This window comes from Ursus arctos, unplaced genomic scaffold (genome assembly GCF_023065955.2).
Source record: "Ursus arctos isolate Adak ecotype North America unplaced genomic scaffold, UrsArc2.0 scaffold_22, whole genome shotgun sequence".
Lineage (NCBI taxonomy): Eukaryota > Metazoa > Chordata > Mammalia > Carnivora > Ursidae > Ursus > Ursus arctos.
This window is the reverse complement of record NW_026622897.1, coordinates 40,708,651-40,727,946: the sequence shown is the minus strand read 5'-3', so window position 1 is coordinate 40,727,946 and position 19,296 is coordinate 40,708,651. Positions and strand designations below refer to the sequence as shown.

The following is a 19,296-nucleotide window of genomic DNA, read 5'->3' as shown; positions in this document are numbered from 1 at the left end:
TTGAAGGAATTTCCTGAGTCGAATTAAAAGTATTTTCTAATTAACATAAATGCTAATTAATTACATTTATGGCTGTAGAGCTAGTGCTTTATTTGAGAAAGTTTGAAACTAGATTCAAAGTTAATGCTTCCATTATACCTAGGGACCTGTTTATAGCCAAGATCTTTTTTTTTTTTTTGATATCCAATATTGTATTTCTACAGCAAGTAGTTTAAATTATAAGCCTTTTCAAAGTACTCAGCCATCAAATACAACCCCTTAAAATCATTGTGTATAACATTGTGAGTCTATGCACTTCGTAGTTCCTGAATTAAGTTGCACATTAGGAGACTAATTAGGGGGAATGTAGCCAGGGGGCCTGACAGTCCCTTTGCTTCAACCTTCAAATGCACTAACATACATTTTCTATCTTTTTGCTTTCTTTTCTCTGTTTATATCACTGAAACTCTAAGAAATATTAAAAGAGGTTTGAGATGCACTGAAAATAAAATAAATCAAATAAATGTACTCTGTTCTAAACATTTAGCTACGTACTTTTTCACATTTCAAAATCTACTAGGCATGATGAAGTGTAACATCTATAATCCAACTTCCTAGAAAGGAGCATACAGAATTAAATAAGATGATATATGTAAAAATGCCCATTTGGTGCCTTCCACATAGTAGTTGCTAACTTTTTTTAAACATCATTTTCAAGGTTACACATTGGAGCAGTTATTAGCATGAAAATATTCTTTTTAATTTTTTTAATTAATTTTTTTTAAGATAGAGCACGAACAGAGAGGGAGCAGAGGGAGAAGGAGAGAGAGAATTTCAAGCAGGCTCCACTCTGAGCAGGGCTCGATCTCACAACCCTAAGATCATGACCTGAGCCAGAGTCAAGTGTCCAAGGCTTAAGTGACTGGGTCAACAGGGTGCCCCAACATGAAAATATTTTAAGGTAGAAGTGTGTAGTGTGCAATTTTACTTCCAGAATAGAGAAGGAGCAAATTTCAAGTGAAGGGAATAATACATTCAGAGGTAAAGTTTTTAAACCGTGAACTCAAGTTTGGAGGATGGAAAGCAATTTAGCCCGAATCAGTGAATTTCAACCCTGGTTGCACATTAGAATCACTTGGGTGTTTTTAACGCTCCAAGTGCCTATGCTCCACTCTATACCAATTAAATCTCAATCTCCAGGGGTTGGAGAGAGGCTTCAATGTTAAAAAACAAACAAACAAACAGAAAAACTCCAGAATACTATTGGGGAGGAAATGAAAGAAAAAAGACATGGGTTGATGAGCTGAAGTTTTGTATTGTTAGGATCAGCTGGAAACTGTGGTTATTAATTTCCCATAGGAACGCAGCACGCAGACTTGAAGGCCTAACCCAGAGTACTTTGGTTCAACAGTCGCTGCCCTTCACAAAGAACTGGGAGCCATTTTGGCGTCTGTGACTGCTAACAAGGTCCCTGCTGGCTTACTGGACTTCCCATCCTGGGGACTCCCCGGACAAAAAGGAAGCAGTCACACATTGGGCATCTCGCTGTTAATATAAGTAAACAGCAAGCTCATAAGTTAATTTGGTAGTCCACAGGAAAAAGAGGCTTCCAAGTCAGCACAGACGCTACCCAACTGCAGTTTACCTAAAATCACAGGCTTGAAACCAATCAGCACTATCTTTGATTCCCTGATTCCCTCCATGACTAGCTTGAATTTAGATGTGTTAACTGATAGACGTGTAACTTCTATATAAACTTAAGTTTTCTCATCTGTAAATTGGGACAATGATACTATTTATATCACAGGTAGCGTGGGGATTCAAATGAGATCATGTACATAAGAGATATTTCAAAAGCTTGATGTATAAACTGCTTTTATTTGGTGCCTAGAATTTCTTCTTCAACTTGCTCTTCCAAAAGAGAATTAAAATCTCAGCAAGAGAAACTACTGATATTGGTGTAATCCTCTCTTATTTTTCCAACGTGATTTACTGGCCAAAAAATGAATTGTGTGAAGTAAAATAGAAAATCATTTATTCAAAATTTTCACACTATTCAAGTCCATGACATTTTCTCTATTTTGTCTCTTAACAAGCAGCCTAGTAAAGCTATTTGAGGGTCCCTTAAGATTTTATGGAGAGAAATGTATCTTTCCTATTCCCAGTCTCTATAAAATGATGTAAGTGAAGTATTGAAATGTATTTTGTATTTGGTGTTCTTTTAAATACAAAGATGTGAGAGTCTCTGTCTTTGTGGAAAATCAAAGCTAAAGATTTGGTCCCTACTTCTAAGGCATTTCCAGTCTATTTGAAGAAAAAAGATATGCATAGTTCATTTAAAATAGTTAATATAATAAGATTATCTATATTAATAATCTAGTACCTATCACAAAGATGTTGGGTATTTGTTCAACCTGTATCTTTGAACTATTTCTGAGCATGTATCACAATAGTCTGATAAACTCTATGCGCTTCTTATTCAGATTTCCTTTCTTAGTAACTTTGGAGGCTATCCCAGATGCAGTATCTGGCAAATTAGCAGAAGAAGTGAGTAAGGAAATGCTAAACCTTGCTGAGAACACTGTTAGAAATGCAATCTTACTTTCTAAGATCACCCTAACGGATGAAGGCAAGCAACAGGCAGGGTCTGTAGAGCAATGGAGTTTAGGAAGGGTAGAAGTGTCTGGTGTTGGGATGGGTCCTGATGGTGGGTATCATGGAAAAAGAGACTTTTCTGCAGTGGGAGTGACTCATATTCTTGGCTAATAGCTCTCATGATGAGCACCCATTGATCAAATGCAGTGAGCTGATAGAAATGGTAGGTACTACTCAGGAAGTCTCCATTTTGTGCCAGATTTTGTACTAGTTGCTTTACCCCTGCCAACAAAATTATTCCTCATCAGAATCCAGATGGGCAGTAATTATTCCGTCTCTTACCAATGAAGAAACTGAGACTCAAAAAAGATAGCTATCTTGACAAAAGCCATACATTTGGTGAGTGACAGAATTTAAAGTCAGGTCTGAGGAGCTCTAAAAATCTTTTCTCTATGGCAGTATCTTCAAACTGGGATAGACACACTACTGCAGGTTCACCAAGACTTTCTACAGAATACATGGTACAGAACATGTTAAGGAAATTTGTTTCCAGGTCCTCCTCCCAAGTATACTTTTCTTTTTCTTTTTTTAAAATATTTTATTTATTTATTTGACAGGGACAGAGAGACAGAGAGCACAAGCAGGGGGAGCAGGAGAGGGAGAAGCAGGCTCCACACTGAACAGGGAGCCCCAATGCAGGACTTGATCCCAGGACACTGGGATCATGACCTGAGCCAAAAGCGGATGCTTAACTGACTGAGCCACCCAGGCAATCCCCAAGTATATTTTTCTAAAATGAATCTTGAATGGGAAAGTTCCTGAAGGTTCTCCTTTTCCTCTCTTACCCAATACCTTTCTCGTACTTTTCAGGAGAAAAGCCTTCCTCTCACATATCATAAATCCATTCTCAACAAAGCACATTCTCAGAAGGGGTAAAAACTCGCAGGGTGCAAAACAAGTGGGGCATTCAAAATATTGGTGCCGGTGCTGCTAAAGGGCATGACTTTAATGACTAGGCGGCAAATATCTTGCAGGTCATGTGTTTTGTAAATAAATTTATAATTTATAAGATTGCTTTCATTAAAGAATTCTTGATTGAGCTGTCAGCTGATGAATCACGTTATTTTGATGCTTCATCAGTGAGTCATTTTTGGGCTGTAACTAAAAGAAAGCTCAAATAATTAAATGAGATTACTATGAAAAATCTTTTACTCCCATGTAGTTATTTTTGAGAACAAAGTTTTCTCAGGACCCAGATTTAGTTTTTGATATTTAGAATTGGATTTATGCTAAACTTTATCTCTTTGTAGCCATAAATAATATTAATCCATGGATAATTAATTTTTAACTAACAATCTTCCACCAATATTATTAAGAAATAAACTTTTGATAAAATTTTACTCTTTTATATTTAAAATTGTGTAAAACATTTTGATATATGTGTGTGAGTTTGATAAGTTGTTTATGGCTAAAATAGTGATAAATTAACCCAGATTAGATTGTTTCCATAAAATTTTTAAACAGTGATTTTAATCTTTATACCTATTTTCATTGCAGAAAAGTTTTTTTTTTTAATCAAGCATAATTTATATAATATTTAGGTATGTTTCTCTGGGAAAGTAGAATAAAAATATGAGATGAAGTCAAAAAGGAAACCTCAAAATTTCAGATGATAATAGAGTTTGATTAGGTATTTTTGATATAGATGATAGTGAATGAGGTAAAAGTGGTATTAAATTTTTAGTTTTATGTTTATACTATTTGTAATATGTCTGAAGTTATATCCTCTGAAAGTATTTACAATTAGGATTAAAATAATCTGGATCTACTTAACAATATGTGACAGCATATATAAAATGTGGTCTTAAAACTTTCATTTGGTGCTATCTCAAGGGTAAAAGCTTAAAGAACACTGATGGGCAGAAATTTGTCTTCCATGATCCGGGATTTATTGCTACATAGAAAGGCAGTAAAACATTGCATTCAAAAGCCTGAGCTCTAGAAGAAAACAAGCTTGTGTCCCAGCCTTAATTTCTCTTATTTCTAAGTCTTACACAAGTTACTTGACTTCTCTAAGCTCTTTTTTCAAACTGATATAATGGAGATGATAAAGGTTGCCTAATTTGTAGGATAACTCCGAAGGGTATATGAAATTAATCATGTCAAGCTCTTAGAAAAATCCCTGCATACAGTAACGGCCTTATGTATATAATCATAAAAGTTTCATTGACAAGAGGGGAGAGAAGTGCATGTTCTTAGGCTAAGCTCCCAGTAGGACCAAGTCTTAGCATGGTCTCTGAGAATGAGCATAAAAAGCTCAAAAGGAGGGGGAAAAAAGTCACAAACTGAAGGATGGAAATACTGTGAGCCACAATGGTGGAAGTGCACAAAGTATCGAATGTAGAAGTTAAGAGCTGCACTTTTAGAAATCAACAGGGTGACAACAAAATAATCCTAGTTGCATAAAATTAGCTAGACTTCCACTGCCCAAATTATATTGCCTTCACTGTGTGTACCCTACTTTTATTATTATAATTATCATCTTCCAGTTTGTTTGATATTTCTAAATTCTGAAATTTAATAATATGCCCTTGGCCATATTCCCCCAACTAGGTTGCTACTTACAATTCAACTTTGATAAATAGACTTCTTTGTTTGGTTCTGAATCTGAGTTCTATTTATTTTATGTTTTGCCTGAATGGACTCTGAAATACTATCTTCCTCTTCTTCTTCCTCTTGTTCTTCCCAGGGACTGTGTGAAAGAGAACACAAAATAACTAAAGCTCAGGTCTTGAAGTTTAGTTGATCCTGGTTAAAATCCCAACTCTACCACTCCCTGTGCCGCCTAGGGAAATTCAACTTCTCTGAGCCTTGGTTTTCTCTTTTTCTCTTCTTTCCAGTGGAGATAATAATTTCTAATTGACAGAGTTACTGAAAAGGTTGGAGAACGTATGTCACCAAAAGCATTTAGCACAATTAATATTCAGAAAGTAATAGCTCATATTATCATTATTCACCCACTATTAGTATTCCTGATGCAATGAAAGGAACCTTTTAATGGAGTTCTGATTAATTTTGAAATGAACAGTTTGCAAAATCAAACACCTTTTGACCTGATGTCCGCTAGGCTGTGGTACAGAGGGTCACAAATTTTCTGTTTTCTCTGGAACCAGAAACCAAAATTAAAAGTAACCACCAGAACTGGGAAGCAAGGAGATACATAACAGGCTGGAAAGATCTGCTCTAAGTGCCATTAAAGACTGAAGGGAGAGTGACCATGCTGATTAGTATAAAAAGGTCTTATTACTTTGTAGTATCTAAAGAAAAATAATAGGCAGAAGCAACAGGAGGGAATATGATTGGCTCCACCTATTCCACCTGATTAATCAGTCCACTGTACCCAGATTAACAGCCTTCAATTCCACCAAGATTTATTAAATACTCAGTGGGCATCCAAAATCTAAGGAATCCCAATAGAGAATGAATTTTATTATAGATTTTTATTACTTTGAGTTAAGTGCTCAAATGTAGTTGCAAACCAAATGAGATAATCATTGAGATTTTCAATTATTAGTGCAAACTGATTTTTTCTTTCCAATTTTCTTTTTAACAACAGGATTTGCTAGTCCACTTACTGGGATAGCAGATGCCTCTCAAAGCAGTATGCACAATGCCCTGCACATCTACATGAATGGAACGATGTCTCAGGTACAGGGATCTGCCAACGATCCCATCTTTCTTCTTCACCATGCATTCGTTGACAGGTTGGTTGATACTTTTTCATAAATTATGTGCTTATTGGTGTTAATTGTAGTGGGACTTTATCACATAAAAGCTAAGAAATTATGGTAGTCTATTGTTGCAGATCAGGGTCTCCCAGAAACAGACCCGAAACAAAAGATTTGGATGCAAATGTTTTATGTAAGTGTTTTGTTAAAGAGAAACCAGTAAGAGAATGGGTAAAGCACAATAAGAAGGGGAAAAAAGCCAAATAAGAGTACAGTTTCAGTTGAAGTCCCGGACTCAGCCAGATTTTGGTAGAGTGTGAATTACACCTCAGTTTGTTTTGCCTTAAGATAAAGGAACTGAATTTTTGTATTACCCTATCAAATAGTCATTGTCATTGGCTACAGGTTGCCCTGAGGTAGGAGCCTTAAAGCTCCCAGGCACTAGTCCATTCCAGACCTGTTGTGGAGCGCCAGTGCCCAAGGGCAGCCCTCCGAAGGTGGCAGGGCCCTGTGGCCAGGAGTCAAGCCTGTAGAATCAGAGAGGTGCACACACAGACCTGGCACAAGGGATCTAAGGCCATCTGGGCAGGACACAAATCTGCTACATCCCTCTTTGAAACATATTTTTTCTCTCTGCCAATGTTATTATTATTTCTTCTTTTCCAATCTCAGACCCCCACATAGAAGCAGATATAGTCTTTGATCTCAACCATCGGCCTGAGCATTATACGATTAGCTCTCCAGACATGATGCACCATGGCCCAACCATCTTGTTTGATGTAATTTAATTCTCCTGGAGCCTTTTTTACCCTTATTAACCCTCTTCCTCTTTGTTACATGTGCAATGCCTTATCCGTAAAGAAGTTAGACTTAATCATACATGATGATAGCAGAAGAGAAAGTACCTGGAGGAGGGTCAGCTGTCTGTTTCTGGAGTTCTTCAAGAAGAGAGGAGGAAGTAAAGCATTGAATCGTGACAGACAAATGTAGGGATCTTTTTTTTCTTTTTTGTCCCCTCTTAGGTAGTTTTCTCCAGTGTAAAAAGGGCACAGATTTATACCTGCCATTAAGATAATACTTTCCTGGGGCGCCTGGGTGGCACAGCGGTTAAGCGTCTGCCTTCGGTTCAGGGCGTGATCCCGGCATTATGGGATCGAGCCCCACATCAGGCTCCTCCACTATGAGCCTGCTTCTTCCTCTCCCACTCCCCCTGCTTGTGTTCCCTCTCTCGCTGGCTGTCTCTATCTCTGTCGAATAAATAAAATCTTTAAAAAAAAAAGATAATACTTTCCTTCTTCGTGGTAAATACAAGAAGTTCTATTTTTCCTGTTTTAAAGATAAAGAAACTGACACTGAAAATTAGATGTTTTACTCATATTATCACCATTTCTAACTCACTCATTTCCCCAGAACATGGACATGATATCAGATAAAAAGTGACAGTGAGCCTGGAAGATTATTAGGCAGATTGTTATTGTCTGCAGAACAACTCTAATACTGTAGGAATTAAGTAACAGCCCAAGTCAAGTTTCATTCAGAAATCAGTTTTTAAGAATGCATATAAGCACCAAAATTATATTAATTTGACATCATAAGTACCTATACCTGTATATGAAGGAGGGAGCATGAGGCTTGGAAAAACATCTTACCAGAAAGAATAGATTGAACTCTTTTTATGAAGTCATTTTTACATCTTATTGTCCCTGCAAATTGTTGGCATTTTTTGATCTTTAGTGTCCCATGAACTTTAAAGAATTCTAGATTTCTTAGACAACTTTGTGCTCTAAGGAAGAAATCAGCACGCTATGGCTTATAGGCCCCATCTGTCTCCTGCCTTATTTGTAAATAAGGATTCATTGGAGTCACAATCATTCATTTATATCTTGTCTGTGGCTGCTTTCATGCTATAAGGGCTGAACTGAGTAGTTGTAACTGAGGCCATGGGGCCCACAAAGTGGAAACTATTTACTTTGTGGCCCTTTATAGAAAAAGTTTGCTGTCCCCAGCCAAACCACAGAATTCCATATTTATAGACCAGAAAAGAGAAAACAAAAAGTTGATCTTTAGCTACCTTGCCTATATCTGTCTTTATAGAAAATACTATAGTTGAATTCAGTGGCTGGGGGCATGTTTGTTTAATAGAGATCAAGCCATTATGCAGATGTATGGCTTTTAGGCCACTCTGCCACTCTTGAAAATTAAAATTTTCTGCCCTCTTAGAGTTCTCTGCTAATCGTATCTTACTATTAGATATCTGTATGCTTATTAAAATAACTGAAGGGGCGCCTGGGTGGCACAGTGGTTAAGCATCTGCCTTCGGCTCAGGGCATGATCCTGGCGTTATGGGATCGAGCCCCACATCAGGCTCCTCCGCTATGAGCCTGCTTCTTCCTCTCCTACTCCCCCTGCTTGTGTTCCCTCTCTCACTGGCTGTCTCTATCTCTGTCAAATAAATAAATAAAATCTTAAAAAAAAAATAACTGAAAAGTAATAAGCAAATGGCCAAGTAGTTTCTCACTCAGCCCACAGAGCCAAGCTGATGAAGATTCTGGAGATGGAGAGGGAGGAAAAAGCACCATTATGAAGGATAGAGACCCATGGATTGCCACAGAATACTGTGGCACCTGAGCTTTCCTCTCAAGTCTCTTCTCAATCAGATGGTCGATTCACCGCCATTCGACTAGTCACAAATATATTTATTGAGTACCCACTGCGTGCTGAGTATATTTGCCTAAATATTCCACATTCCTTCCTGTCTCTATGCATTGCTTATACCATTCTCCATACCTGAAACATATTTTCCTTTAGTTATCTAATTTTTATACAATCTTTAACTCAAGTTTCAATTTTCACCTCTTCCATGAAGTCTACCCAGACCATGCCAGTCTGTAAGCACATCTCCCATCCAAAGTGTGCTGGAGCCAGCCCACAATGGCTAGCAAGATCTAATATGGGCATCTTTCCCCAACTTTGCTTTAGTAACCTCAAGCTACAGCTTGAAATTAGTCATGGTGGGAGTATTTATACTATGAAATTGGCAAATGCTACAAATCAAGAATTTTATTCTGACCTCTGGTTATTAAAATAATGGCCAGGATACCACTCACTCCTCCATCTACTAACTGATACCACATTCTCTCTTTACTCTTCATTTAGGACACATTTATATTGTTCTTGATTATGTCATTACTCATTTGTGCTTTGTCTCTCTCACTAATCTGTGAATGACTTAATGGTAGGGCCCATGCTTTGTATTATATTTGTTTTTCTCACAGTATTGTGTCTAGCATATAACAAGTAAATATATAACCAATTTCTATCAAGTAAACGAATGATCAAAAAAACCTTAGCATGCTACATTTGTCACAGCTACAAAAGGAACTACAGAAAAGCCATTTTAACTGGAGGAATTTTCTTTTGCAAGTCTTAAAAAGCAAAATGTAATAATCATTTAATGTTATGAACATGTCTCAAGATTTTGGCATATTTCTAGACATCAGACCTGGTTCTAGGCACTGAGGAAACAATAATGAGACAAGATCAATAATGAGAGAGGTCTGAAAGGCATAGTTTAGTGGGAAATACAAATGAGTAAACAACAATAGTACATTATGATTCATGCATAATCATGGAAGACATTCTTAGAAAGCTACATAAAAACCGATGACATAAGAGCCAATCTCTGAAGAACAGCAGCCTTACAAGACAAGAATGAATATTCAAGGATCAGGAGCACAGCTTTTGTCTCCTTGAGACCAGTCACAAATGAGAAGTATAAACTGAAGAAGAAAATGCAAGCCTGACATCCAAAACAAGGAAATAAGCCTCAAAGCTCATGGGAAGAGAAATTCATGACATTCCAGTGCCAAATAGTCTGCCATTAGAATGTGCCAACATTGGGAAAAGAAAGATGTAAACTAATTCCAATTCTCTCTACCACTTAAAAATATCAGAGAATGGATTTAATATAACAGTTTTAAAAGATAATATACATTTAGTTTTTACTATATTTGAGGCACTGTTCTAAACTCTTCTCGATTTCTATTTCATTCGGTTCACACCAAGTCTATAATGTAGGTTCTAGTATTATCCTACTTTATAGATTTAAAAAAGAGAGATAGAGATTATGTAGTTAGTAAAGGACAGAGTTGAGAGTTAAACAATGTACTCTTACTGCAGAACCAGGTTCTTAACCACTATGGGCAACTCCCTGGAGATTTGAAATGTAAGTGCCCTTCTGATTCCTCTTAGATTGAGGATAAACCATTTTCATTAAACATCAATTCATTCAAAAACATTCATTCATTCATCAAACATCTTAAGTTTTTACTGTATTCCATTTACCATGCCAGATATCATATCTGTTTTATTTGTTGAGAGGAATAAAAAGCCCTGACCTCCAGGTGCTTACAGTCTTTCAATACAGAAAAATAATTAATAATCATAGCAATGCAGCAAAGCCTATAAAAGAAGTATGAGAGGTATATGAATCCAGAGAGGAAAAGCTTAGCCCTGCCCTGAAAATTGAAGGCTTTCTTGAAAAGGTTCTCCTTTGATTTATTCTTAAAGATGAGGAAAAACTACAGATATGACAAGGAAGGTAAGGAAGTGTATGTCATACTTAGGGAACAAAATTGGTAAATCATAAGATAGAGGAAATCATGTTGAAGAAATTTTATTTAGCCAGGCTGGAGAACAGATTCCCACAAGTAGTAGCAAGATTAACATCAGATTTGAGGGCCCTGACATGTTTTTGGCTTCTTTGAAAGATTTCCTTTAAAGACTATATTGAAATATTTTAGTTTTTATTTTTGTTTTCTTGTAAATTAAAAAAAAAGCAACATAAAGGAGCAGATTAGGTGAAATTACCTAAAATCCATTCCGCAATTTAGAAAATTCAGAGAAGTAAAGAAAGGAACAAATTAACAAGAGAAGCCTCACTCCACCATTCCAATATACACTAAAGAATTGTATTTGTGCATAATTCTGTACTTTTTTCCCCCACTTAATAATCTCAGATATATTTTCACATCTGTGCATGTAGATCAATTCCTTTCCTTTTGAAGCTTTATAGAATTTCATTGTATATCAAGAGAATGAGAAAATAAGGCACAGACTGGGAGAAAATAATTGCAAAACATAGCTGATAAAGGACTTAATCCACAATATGAAAAAAAACTTCCTAACATTCAACAATAACAATTTGAATCCAACTAAAAAGTGAGTCAAAGTTCTTAATAGACACCTCACCAGAGAAGATACACAAAGACAAGTAAGCATATGAAAAGATTCTCCACATCATTTGTCATCAGGGAAATGCAAATTAAAACAACAAGATAGACACTTTTTAGGATGGCCAAAATCTGAAACACTGACACCACCAAATACTGGTGAAGAAAGAACGGGACAGGAGCTCTCAGTCATTGCTGGTGGAAATGCAAAATGAAATGACCAGTTTGGAAGATAGTTTGGCAGCTTATTACAAGACTAAACCTACTCTTACCATATGATCCAGCAATTTTGTTTTTTGGTATTTACACAGAGGAGCTGAAAACATATGCCCACACAAATATCTGCACATGGAAGCTTGTAACAACCATATTCATAATTGCCAAAACATGAAGGTAACCAAAATGTCCTTCAGTAGGTGAATGGATAAATAAACTGTGCTACATCTGGACAATGGATTATTCCGAGATAAAAAGAAATGAGCTATCAAGCCAAAAAAAGACATGGAGGAAATTTAAATATATATTACTAAGTAAAATAAACCAATCTGAAGAGGTTACATATTGTGAAATTCCACCTGTATGACATTCTGGAAAAGGCAAAACTATGGAGACTATAAAATGATCAGTGCTTGCCAGAGGTGAGAACAGGGGCAGATGAATAGGCACAGCACAGAGGACTTTTAAGGCAGTGAAAATACTCTCTATGATATTATAATGATGAATATAGGCCGTTACACGTTTTTCTAAACCTGAAGAATGTATACCACCAAGGGTAAACCCATATGTAAACTACGGACTCTGAGAGGTAATTTTTGCTCCAATGTAGGGTCATCAGTTGTACCAAATGTATCATTCTGGTGAGGGATGTTGCTCATGGAGGAGGTGATGCATGTGTTGGGGAAGAAGGTAAATGGGAAATCTCTGTACCTTCCTCTTAATTTTGTTGTGAACCTAAAACTTCTCTGAAAAAAGGGAGAAGGCTATGAGTAGTTGACATTTTAAATAACTGAAATTATGACATGACACTGTACTCTTGCTGCTTAATATCAGGCAAAGCACCATTAGGACTCATAAATAGAAACATATCATGGACATGGACAGTGAGGGCATTGATGAATCTCTAGGAACTTCCCATAAAGCATACAATTTCAAAAGGGCTTAATAGTCATTTACTTATATGAATATTAATGTCATTTACTTATACAAATTTAACCTAAGGAAGGCTGAGTATCTCTTCCTGTTTGAGAACTCTTCCCATGTAACTCATCAATAGTAACTACCAAATAAACCTACTTATTTCTATCTCTCTTTTCATAAGATGGAAGAATAGATCTTTGTGGTTTTGCTGGGAACCCTCTAAGAAATCACAAACAGAGTTTTAGGTGTAAAAGATATTCTAAAAGATTTATTTAACTTTTTATATTCAGGATCTGATGTGAGCAAGACAGAAATTAAAGAAGTTATCAGAGGAGAATTGAACACTTGATTAAGATGGGATTATAGGCACCTGAGAAAAAATACTTGGTTATACGTTTAATCAAAGTGTCAATAAAAGATTTCAAAATAAGAAAAAGAAGGTAACATGATTATAAAGAATCTTAGTTCTTTTATAAGTGAGGAAAGAGAAATCTTTGTTCTTTTTTTCTTTCTTAAATAGTCAGGAATATAATAAAGTCAACATATAGTAAAGGAAATTATTCTGGTTAAACACAGAATCTCTGCTATCCAGAAAGTAAAGAATAATCCTTTACATTGTAGGCAAAGGCAATAAGCAATAAGCTAAGGAAGTAAAGCCATCAAAATTTAAAACACTTTGCTAGGATTTTTAACAAATTTTATAACTGTTTTTCAAACTTAGGTATTCTAAATCAGGTCAAATAAAATTTACTTTCCAAATTTTGTCTTTTATTAGCTCCTTCATATTGTGGAACAAACTGACTGACACTTTAAGACAGAGTTTAAGGGCTCCACAATGTCAGCCCTAACTTCATCATAATATTATGATACCATTAACATGCAATGTGTTCATCATTGTTTTTTAAATGAATCAATAAATGTGTTAAAAAATTCCATTGTATGGATGCACTTTAATTTAGTAATCACTTATTAACAGCTCTTTTGATTGTTTCTCTCTTTTTTTTTTTTGCTAAAAAAGTATGTATGTATGTATGTATATATATAGATATACCATATATATAATTTTGAACATTGTGAACATAGCTAAAGAACAAATTTTTAACTTTGGAATTGAAAGGTGAGAGGTTAAATACATTTAAAATTTGTAGATATTTCTAAATTGCCTTTCAAAAATGATTGTGACAACTACATTCCCACAAGTAGAGGATGAAAGTATTTCCTTCACCCTGTACCCTCACTTGCGAGATGCCATCAGCCTTATTAACCTTTGCTACTCAGAAAAGTAAGAAAATATCTATTTGAATTTCTCTATTTTATGTACACATTATAGATTTTTTTCCCTAAAATCTGTTGACATTTGTTGCTATTTTATATTAGGGTGTGGGGGGGGGTTGCCTTTTTATTATTATATTGTATAGGCTTTTCATAATATTTTTAAAAGTTGGTCCTGAAATAAACATTACAAATATTTTCTGCATTTTAAAATTACCTTTTAAGTTTTAATGGTATGCTTCTCATTTCAGAAGTTAATTGTTTTTATATGGACTTTTTTAATCCAATCTTTTATTTGTGGCATCAGTGTGTTTACCTTCTTGTTCCTTGGTATTCTTATTTGTAAAAAGAATGGATTGCTGCAAAAACTCCAAGGTCCTTTCTGGACTTTACAATATTCTGGATATATTTTTTTAAAGAAATGACAATAGAATGCATTAGTACAATTACAAGGCTTTTAAGGGTTTCTTACTGACAGTTTAATCATGCATAGTTATGATTAATAGGTAACTGACAAATAAGTCCAATTCATAGTTATTTTTTTTCTCTGCCATTCAGAATAAGATCTGACAAGGGACTCTGACCTGTTCTCAGGTTTGTAAAAAACAAAAGAAAACAAAACAAACAAACAAAAAGCAATTAAACCCCAAAGTTCTGGCAAGAAGAGAAGGTTGAGGAGCAATTACCCTAAAAGGTAGAATAAGTTGGGGTGTTATTTCTTCTTTTTCTCTAAGAAGACCAGATTTGGGGCCTGATAAAAATACAGGGTTTTGAAACGTTAAACCAATCTAACGCTATAACACCCATCAAGCAAAGCTGATGTTTAAGCAATGGAAGTCGGAGTTTTTATGTTTATAGTTTCCTCCCAGATGGTGTACTGTGGATAAATGTCAGTGCCACAGAAAAGGAGCTTAGGAAATATTTCCCTTTCCTTGACACCTAATCACTCAAGAAGGCATGGACAAAAACAAACACACCTCTGCATGCAAGCATGCATTCATCTGTTACTTCTGCATGCAAGCATGCATTCATCTGTTAATAAGTACCTTCTTTGTTTTGTGTGCTATATTAGGCCATGGGGCTGCAGCAGTCACTAAATACCTAATGTGTAAATGTCCAGATGTGTAAATATGTCCAGTCCAGATGTGTAAATAACTAAGTAACACAAAACAAGATTCTTCAGTAAGGGCGGTTTAATAAGCTGGGGTATGTGAAAGAGCAGAAATGAGCACCAAAATGTAAGGACCACAAAAGCTGTCCTCTTCAACCCCTAGATCTGTAGCACCTGCCTCAAAGGGCAGCTAATCAGTGAACACTTTATTTAGAGTCTCTTATTTGGAATACTCTTATGACTGTGGCTTTATGAAGAATGAGTGGGATTTTGACTTGTGAATTTTGGTAGTAAAAACATTCAGTGCATAGGGAACAAAACAGGAAAGGCACAGAAGCATGAGGTTAAAAAAGAACTTTAGTGTTAGTCATGATCTCTCTCCTTTCATTCATATTTTTATTAACTTGGGTCCTTTCTCTTTTCTTTTGGATAAGTCTGGCCAGTGGTTTATTGATCTTACTAGTTCTTTCAAAGAACCAGCTTCTCATTTCGTTGACCTGCTCTACTGTATTTCTGGTTTCTGATTCATTGATCTCTGCTCTAATCTTAATTATTTCTCTTCTCATGCATGGCTTAGGCTTTATTTGTTGGTCCTTCTCCAGTTCTTTAAGGTGTAAAGTTAATTTGTGTATTTGAGATTTTTCTATTTTTTTGAGTGAGTCTTGGATGGCTATGTATTTCCCCCTTAGGACTGCCTTTGCAGTATCCCATAGGTTTTGGACCTATGTATTTTCACTCTCATTGGTTTCCATGAATTGCTTAAGTTCTTTGATTTCCTAGTTGACCCAAACATTCATTAACAGGATGGTCTTTAGCTTCCAAGTGTTTGAATTTCTTCCAATTTTTTCTTGTGATTGAGTTCCAGTTTCAAAGCATTGTGGTCTGAGAATATGCATGGAATAATCTCAGCCTTTTGGTATTGGTTGAGACCTGATTTGTGACCCAGTATTTGGTCTATTCTGGAGAAAGTTTGAGAAGAATGAGTATTCTGTTGTTTTAGGGTAGAAAGATCTATATGTGTCTATGAGGTCCATCTGGTCCAGTGTGTCATTCAAAGCTCTTGTTTCTTTGTTGATTTTCTGCTTAGATTAACTGTCTATTGCTGAGAGTGGAGTGTTGAGGTCCCCTACTATTAATATATATTATCAATATGTCTCTTTATTTTGGTTAACAGTTGGGTTATGTCGTTGTCTGTTCCCATGTTGGAAGCGTAGATAATTACAATTGTTAGATCCTCTTATTGGGTAGACCCTTTAAGAATGATATAGTGTCCTTCCGTATCTCTAACTACAGTCTTTGGCTTAAAATCTAATTTGTCTTAGATGAGAATTGTTACCCTAGCTTTCTTTTGAGGTCCGTTGGCATGAAAAATGGTTCTCCATCCCTTCACTTTCAGTCTGGATGTATCTTTAGGTTCAAAATGTGTCTCTTGTGGACAGCATATGGATGGGTCATGTCTTGACTAATGTCAAGGAAATAGAAACAATTATTAGAAATTATTATCAACAACTATATTTCAATAAATTAAGCAACCTGGAAGAAACGGATGCTTTCCTGGAAACCGATAAACTACCAAGACTGAAACAGGAAGAAACTGACAATCTGAATAGACCAATAACCAGTAACAAGATTGAAGCAGTGATCAAAAACCTCCCAAAAAACAAAATTCCAGGGCCTGATGGATTCCCTGGGGAATTCTACCAAACATTGAAAGAAGAGATAATACCTATTCTCCTGAAGCTGTTTCAAAAAATTGAAACAGAAGGAAAACTACCACACTCATTCTACGAGGCCAGTATTACCTTGATCCCCAAACCAGGAAAAGACCCCATCAAAAAGGAGAATTATAGACCAATATCCCTGATGAATACGGACACCACAATTCTCAACAAGATCCTAGCTAATAGGATCCAACAGTACATTAAAAGGATTATCCATCACCAGCAGGTGGAATTTATCCCTGGGATGAAATGGTGGTTCAACAGTCACAAATCAATCAGTGTGATAGAACAAATTAATAAGAGAAGAGACAAGAACCATATGGTCCTCTCAATTGATACAGAAAAAGCATTTGACAAAATACAGCATCCTTTCCTGATTTAAACTCTTCAGAGTGTAGGGACAGAGGGTACATTCATCAATTTCATAAAAACCATCTATGAAAAGCCCACATTGAATATCATTCTCAATGGGTAAAAGCTGAGAGCCTTTCCCTTAAGATCAGGAACACGACAAGGATGCCCACTCTCACCACTATTTTTCAGCATAGTAGTAGAAGTCCTTAGCAACAGCAATCAGACAACAAAAAGAAATAAAAGGTATTCAAATTGGCAAAGAAGTCAAACTCTCTCTCTTCAGAGATGACATGATACTTTGTGTAGAAAACCAAAAGACTCCACCCCCAAATTACTAGAACTCATACAGCAATTCAGTAATGTAGCAGTATACAAAGTCAATGCACAGAAATCAGTTGTTTTCCTATACACTAACAATGTAACTGTAGAAAGAGAAATTAGGGAATTGATTCCATTTACAATCACACAAAAAACCATAAGATACCTTGGAATAAACCTAACCAAAGAGGTAAAGGATCTATACTCTAGAAACTAAAGAACACTTATGAAAGAAATTGAGGAAGACACAAAAAGATGGAAAAACATTCCATTCTCAAGGATCAGAAAAATAAACATTGTTAAAATGTCTCTGCTGCCCAGAGCAATCTATACTTTCAACACCATCCCGATCAAAATACCAAAGACATTTTTCAAAGTGCTGGAACAAACAATCCTAAAATTGTATGGAACCAGAAAAGACCCTAAATCACCAAGGATATGTTGAAAAAGAAAAACAAAGCTGGGGGCATCACGTTGCCTGATTTTAAGCTATATTACAAAGCTGTGATCACCCAGACAGCATGGTACTGGCACAAAAACAGACACATAGATCAATGGAACAGAATAGAGAGCTCAGAAATGACTCTATGGTCAACTGATCTTTGACAAAGCAGGAAAAAACATCCAATGGAAAAAAGACAGTCTCTTCAATAAATGGTGCTGGGAAAATTGGACAGCCATATACAGAAGAATGAAACTCGACCATTCTCTTACACCATACACAAAGATAAACTCTAAATGACACTACAGATAAAGGGGCTGGTATCCAAGGTCTATTAAGAACTTCTCAAACTCAACACCCAAAAAACAAATAATCAAGTCAAATAATGGGCAGAATACACGAACAGACAATTTTCCAAAGAGGACATACAAATGGCTAACAGACACATGAAAAAATGTTCAAAATCATTAGCCATCAGGGAAATTCAAATCAAAACCACACTGAGATACCACCTTACACCAGTTAGAATGGCAAAAATTGACAAGGCAAGAAACAACAAATGTTGGAGAGGATGTGGAGAAAGGGGAACCCTCTTACACTATTGGTGGGAATGCAAATTGGTACAGCCACTTTGGAAAACAGTGTGGAGGTTCCTCAAAAAGTTAAAAATAGAGCTACCCTATGACCCAGCAATTGTACTATTGGGTATTTAGCCCCAAGGATACAAATGTAGTGAAAAGAAGGACCACATGCACTCCAATGTTCATAGCAGCAATGTCCACAATAACCAAACTATGGAAGGAGCTGAGATGCCCTTCAACAGATGAATGGATAAAGAAGATGTGGTTCATATATACGATGGAATATTACTCAGCCTTCAGAAAGGATGATTACCCAAGATTTGTATCAACATGGATGGAACTGGAGGAGATAATGCTAAGTGAAATAAGTCAAGCAGAGAAAGACAATTATCATATAGTTTCACTTATTTGTGGAACATAAGGAATAGCATGGAGGACATTAGGAGAAGGAAGGGAAGAGTGAAGGAGGTGGATCAGAGGGGGAGATGAACTATGAGAGACTATGGACTCAGGGAAACAAACTGAGGGTTTTAAAGGGGAGAAGGATGGGGGGAATGGGTTAGTCCAGTGGTGGGTATTAAGGAGGGCACATATTGTGTGGAGCACTGGGTGTTATACACAAACAATGAATCATGGAACACTACATTGAAAACTAATGATATACTGTATGGTGACTAACATAACATAATTAAAAAAAAAAACTTTAGGAGAGAGACAAAAGTTAAAACACAGTAAGATGCTAAGAACACAATTAACTAGACTTACTGTGCACAGAACGCTAAGTGCATTATGTGGTTTGACTTGTTTAATGCTTCAGACAATCCTAC

The 19,296-nt window shown here is 36.1% G+C and overlaps 1 protein-coding gene across 1 annotated transcript in view; it reads left to right on the top strand.

The window, feature by feature from the left end:
• TYR (tyrosinase) overlaps positions 1-19,296 on the top strand; it is a 105,532-nt gene that overhangs the window by 34,687 nt on the left and 51,549 nt on the right. Inside the window, exon 3 of the mRNA XM_026518296.3 lies at positions 6,191-6,338. Within this exon, the coding sequence (XP_026374081.1) occupies positions 6,191-6,338 (148 nt within the window). The remainder of the gene's footprint in view (positions 1-6,190; positions 6,339-19,296) is intronic.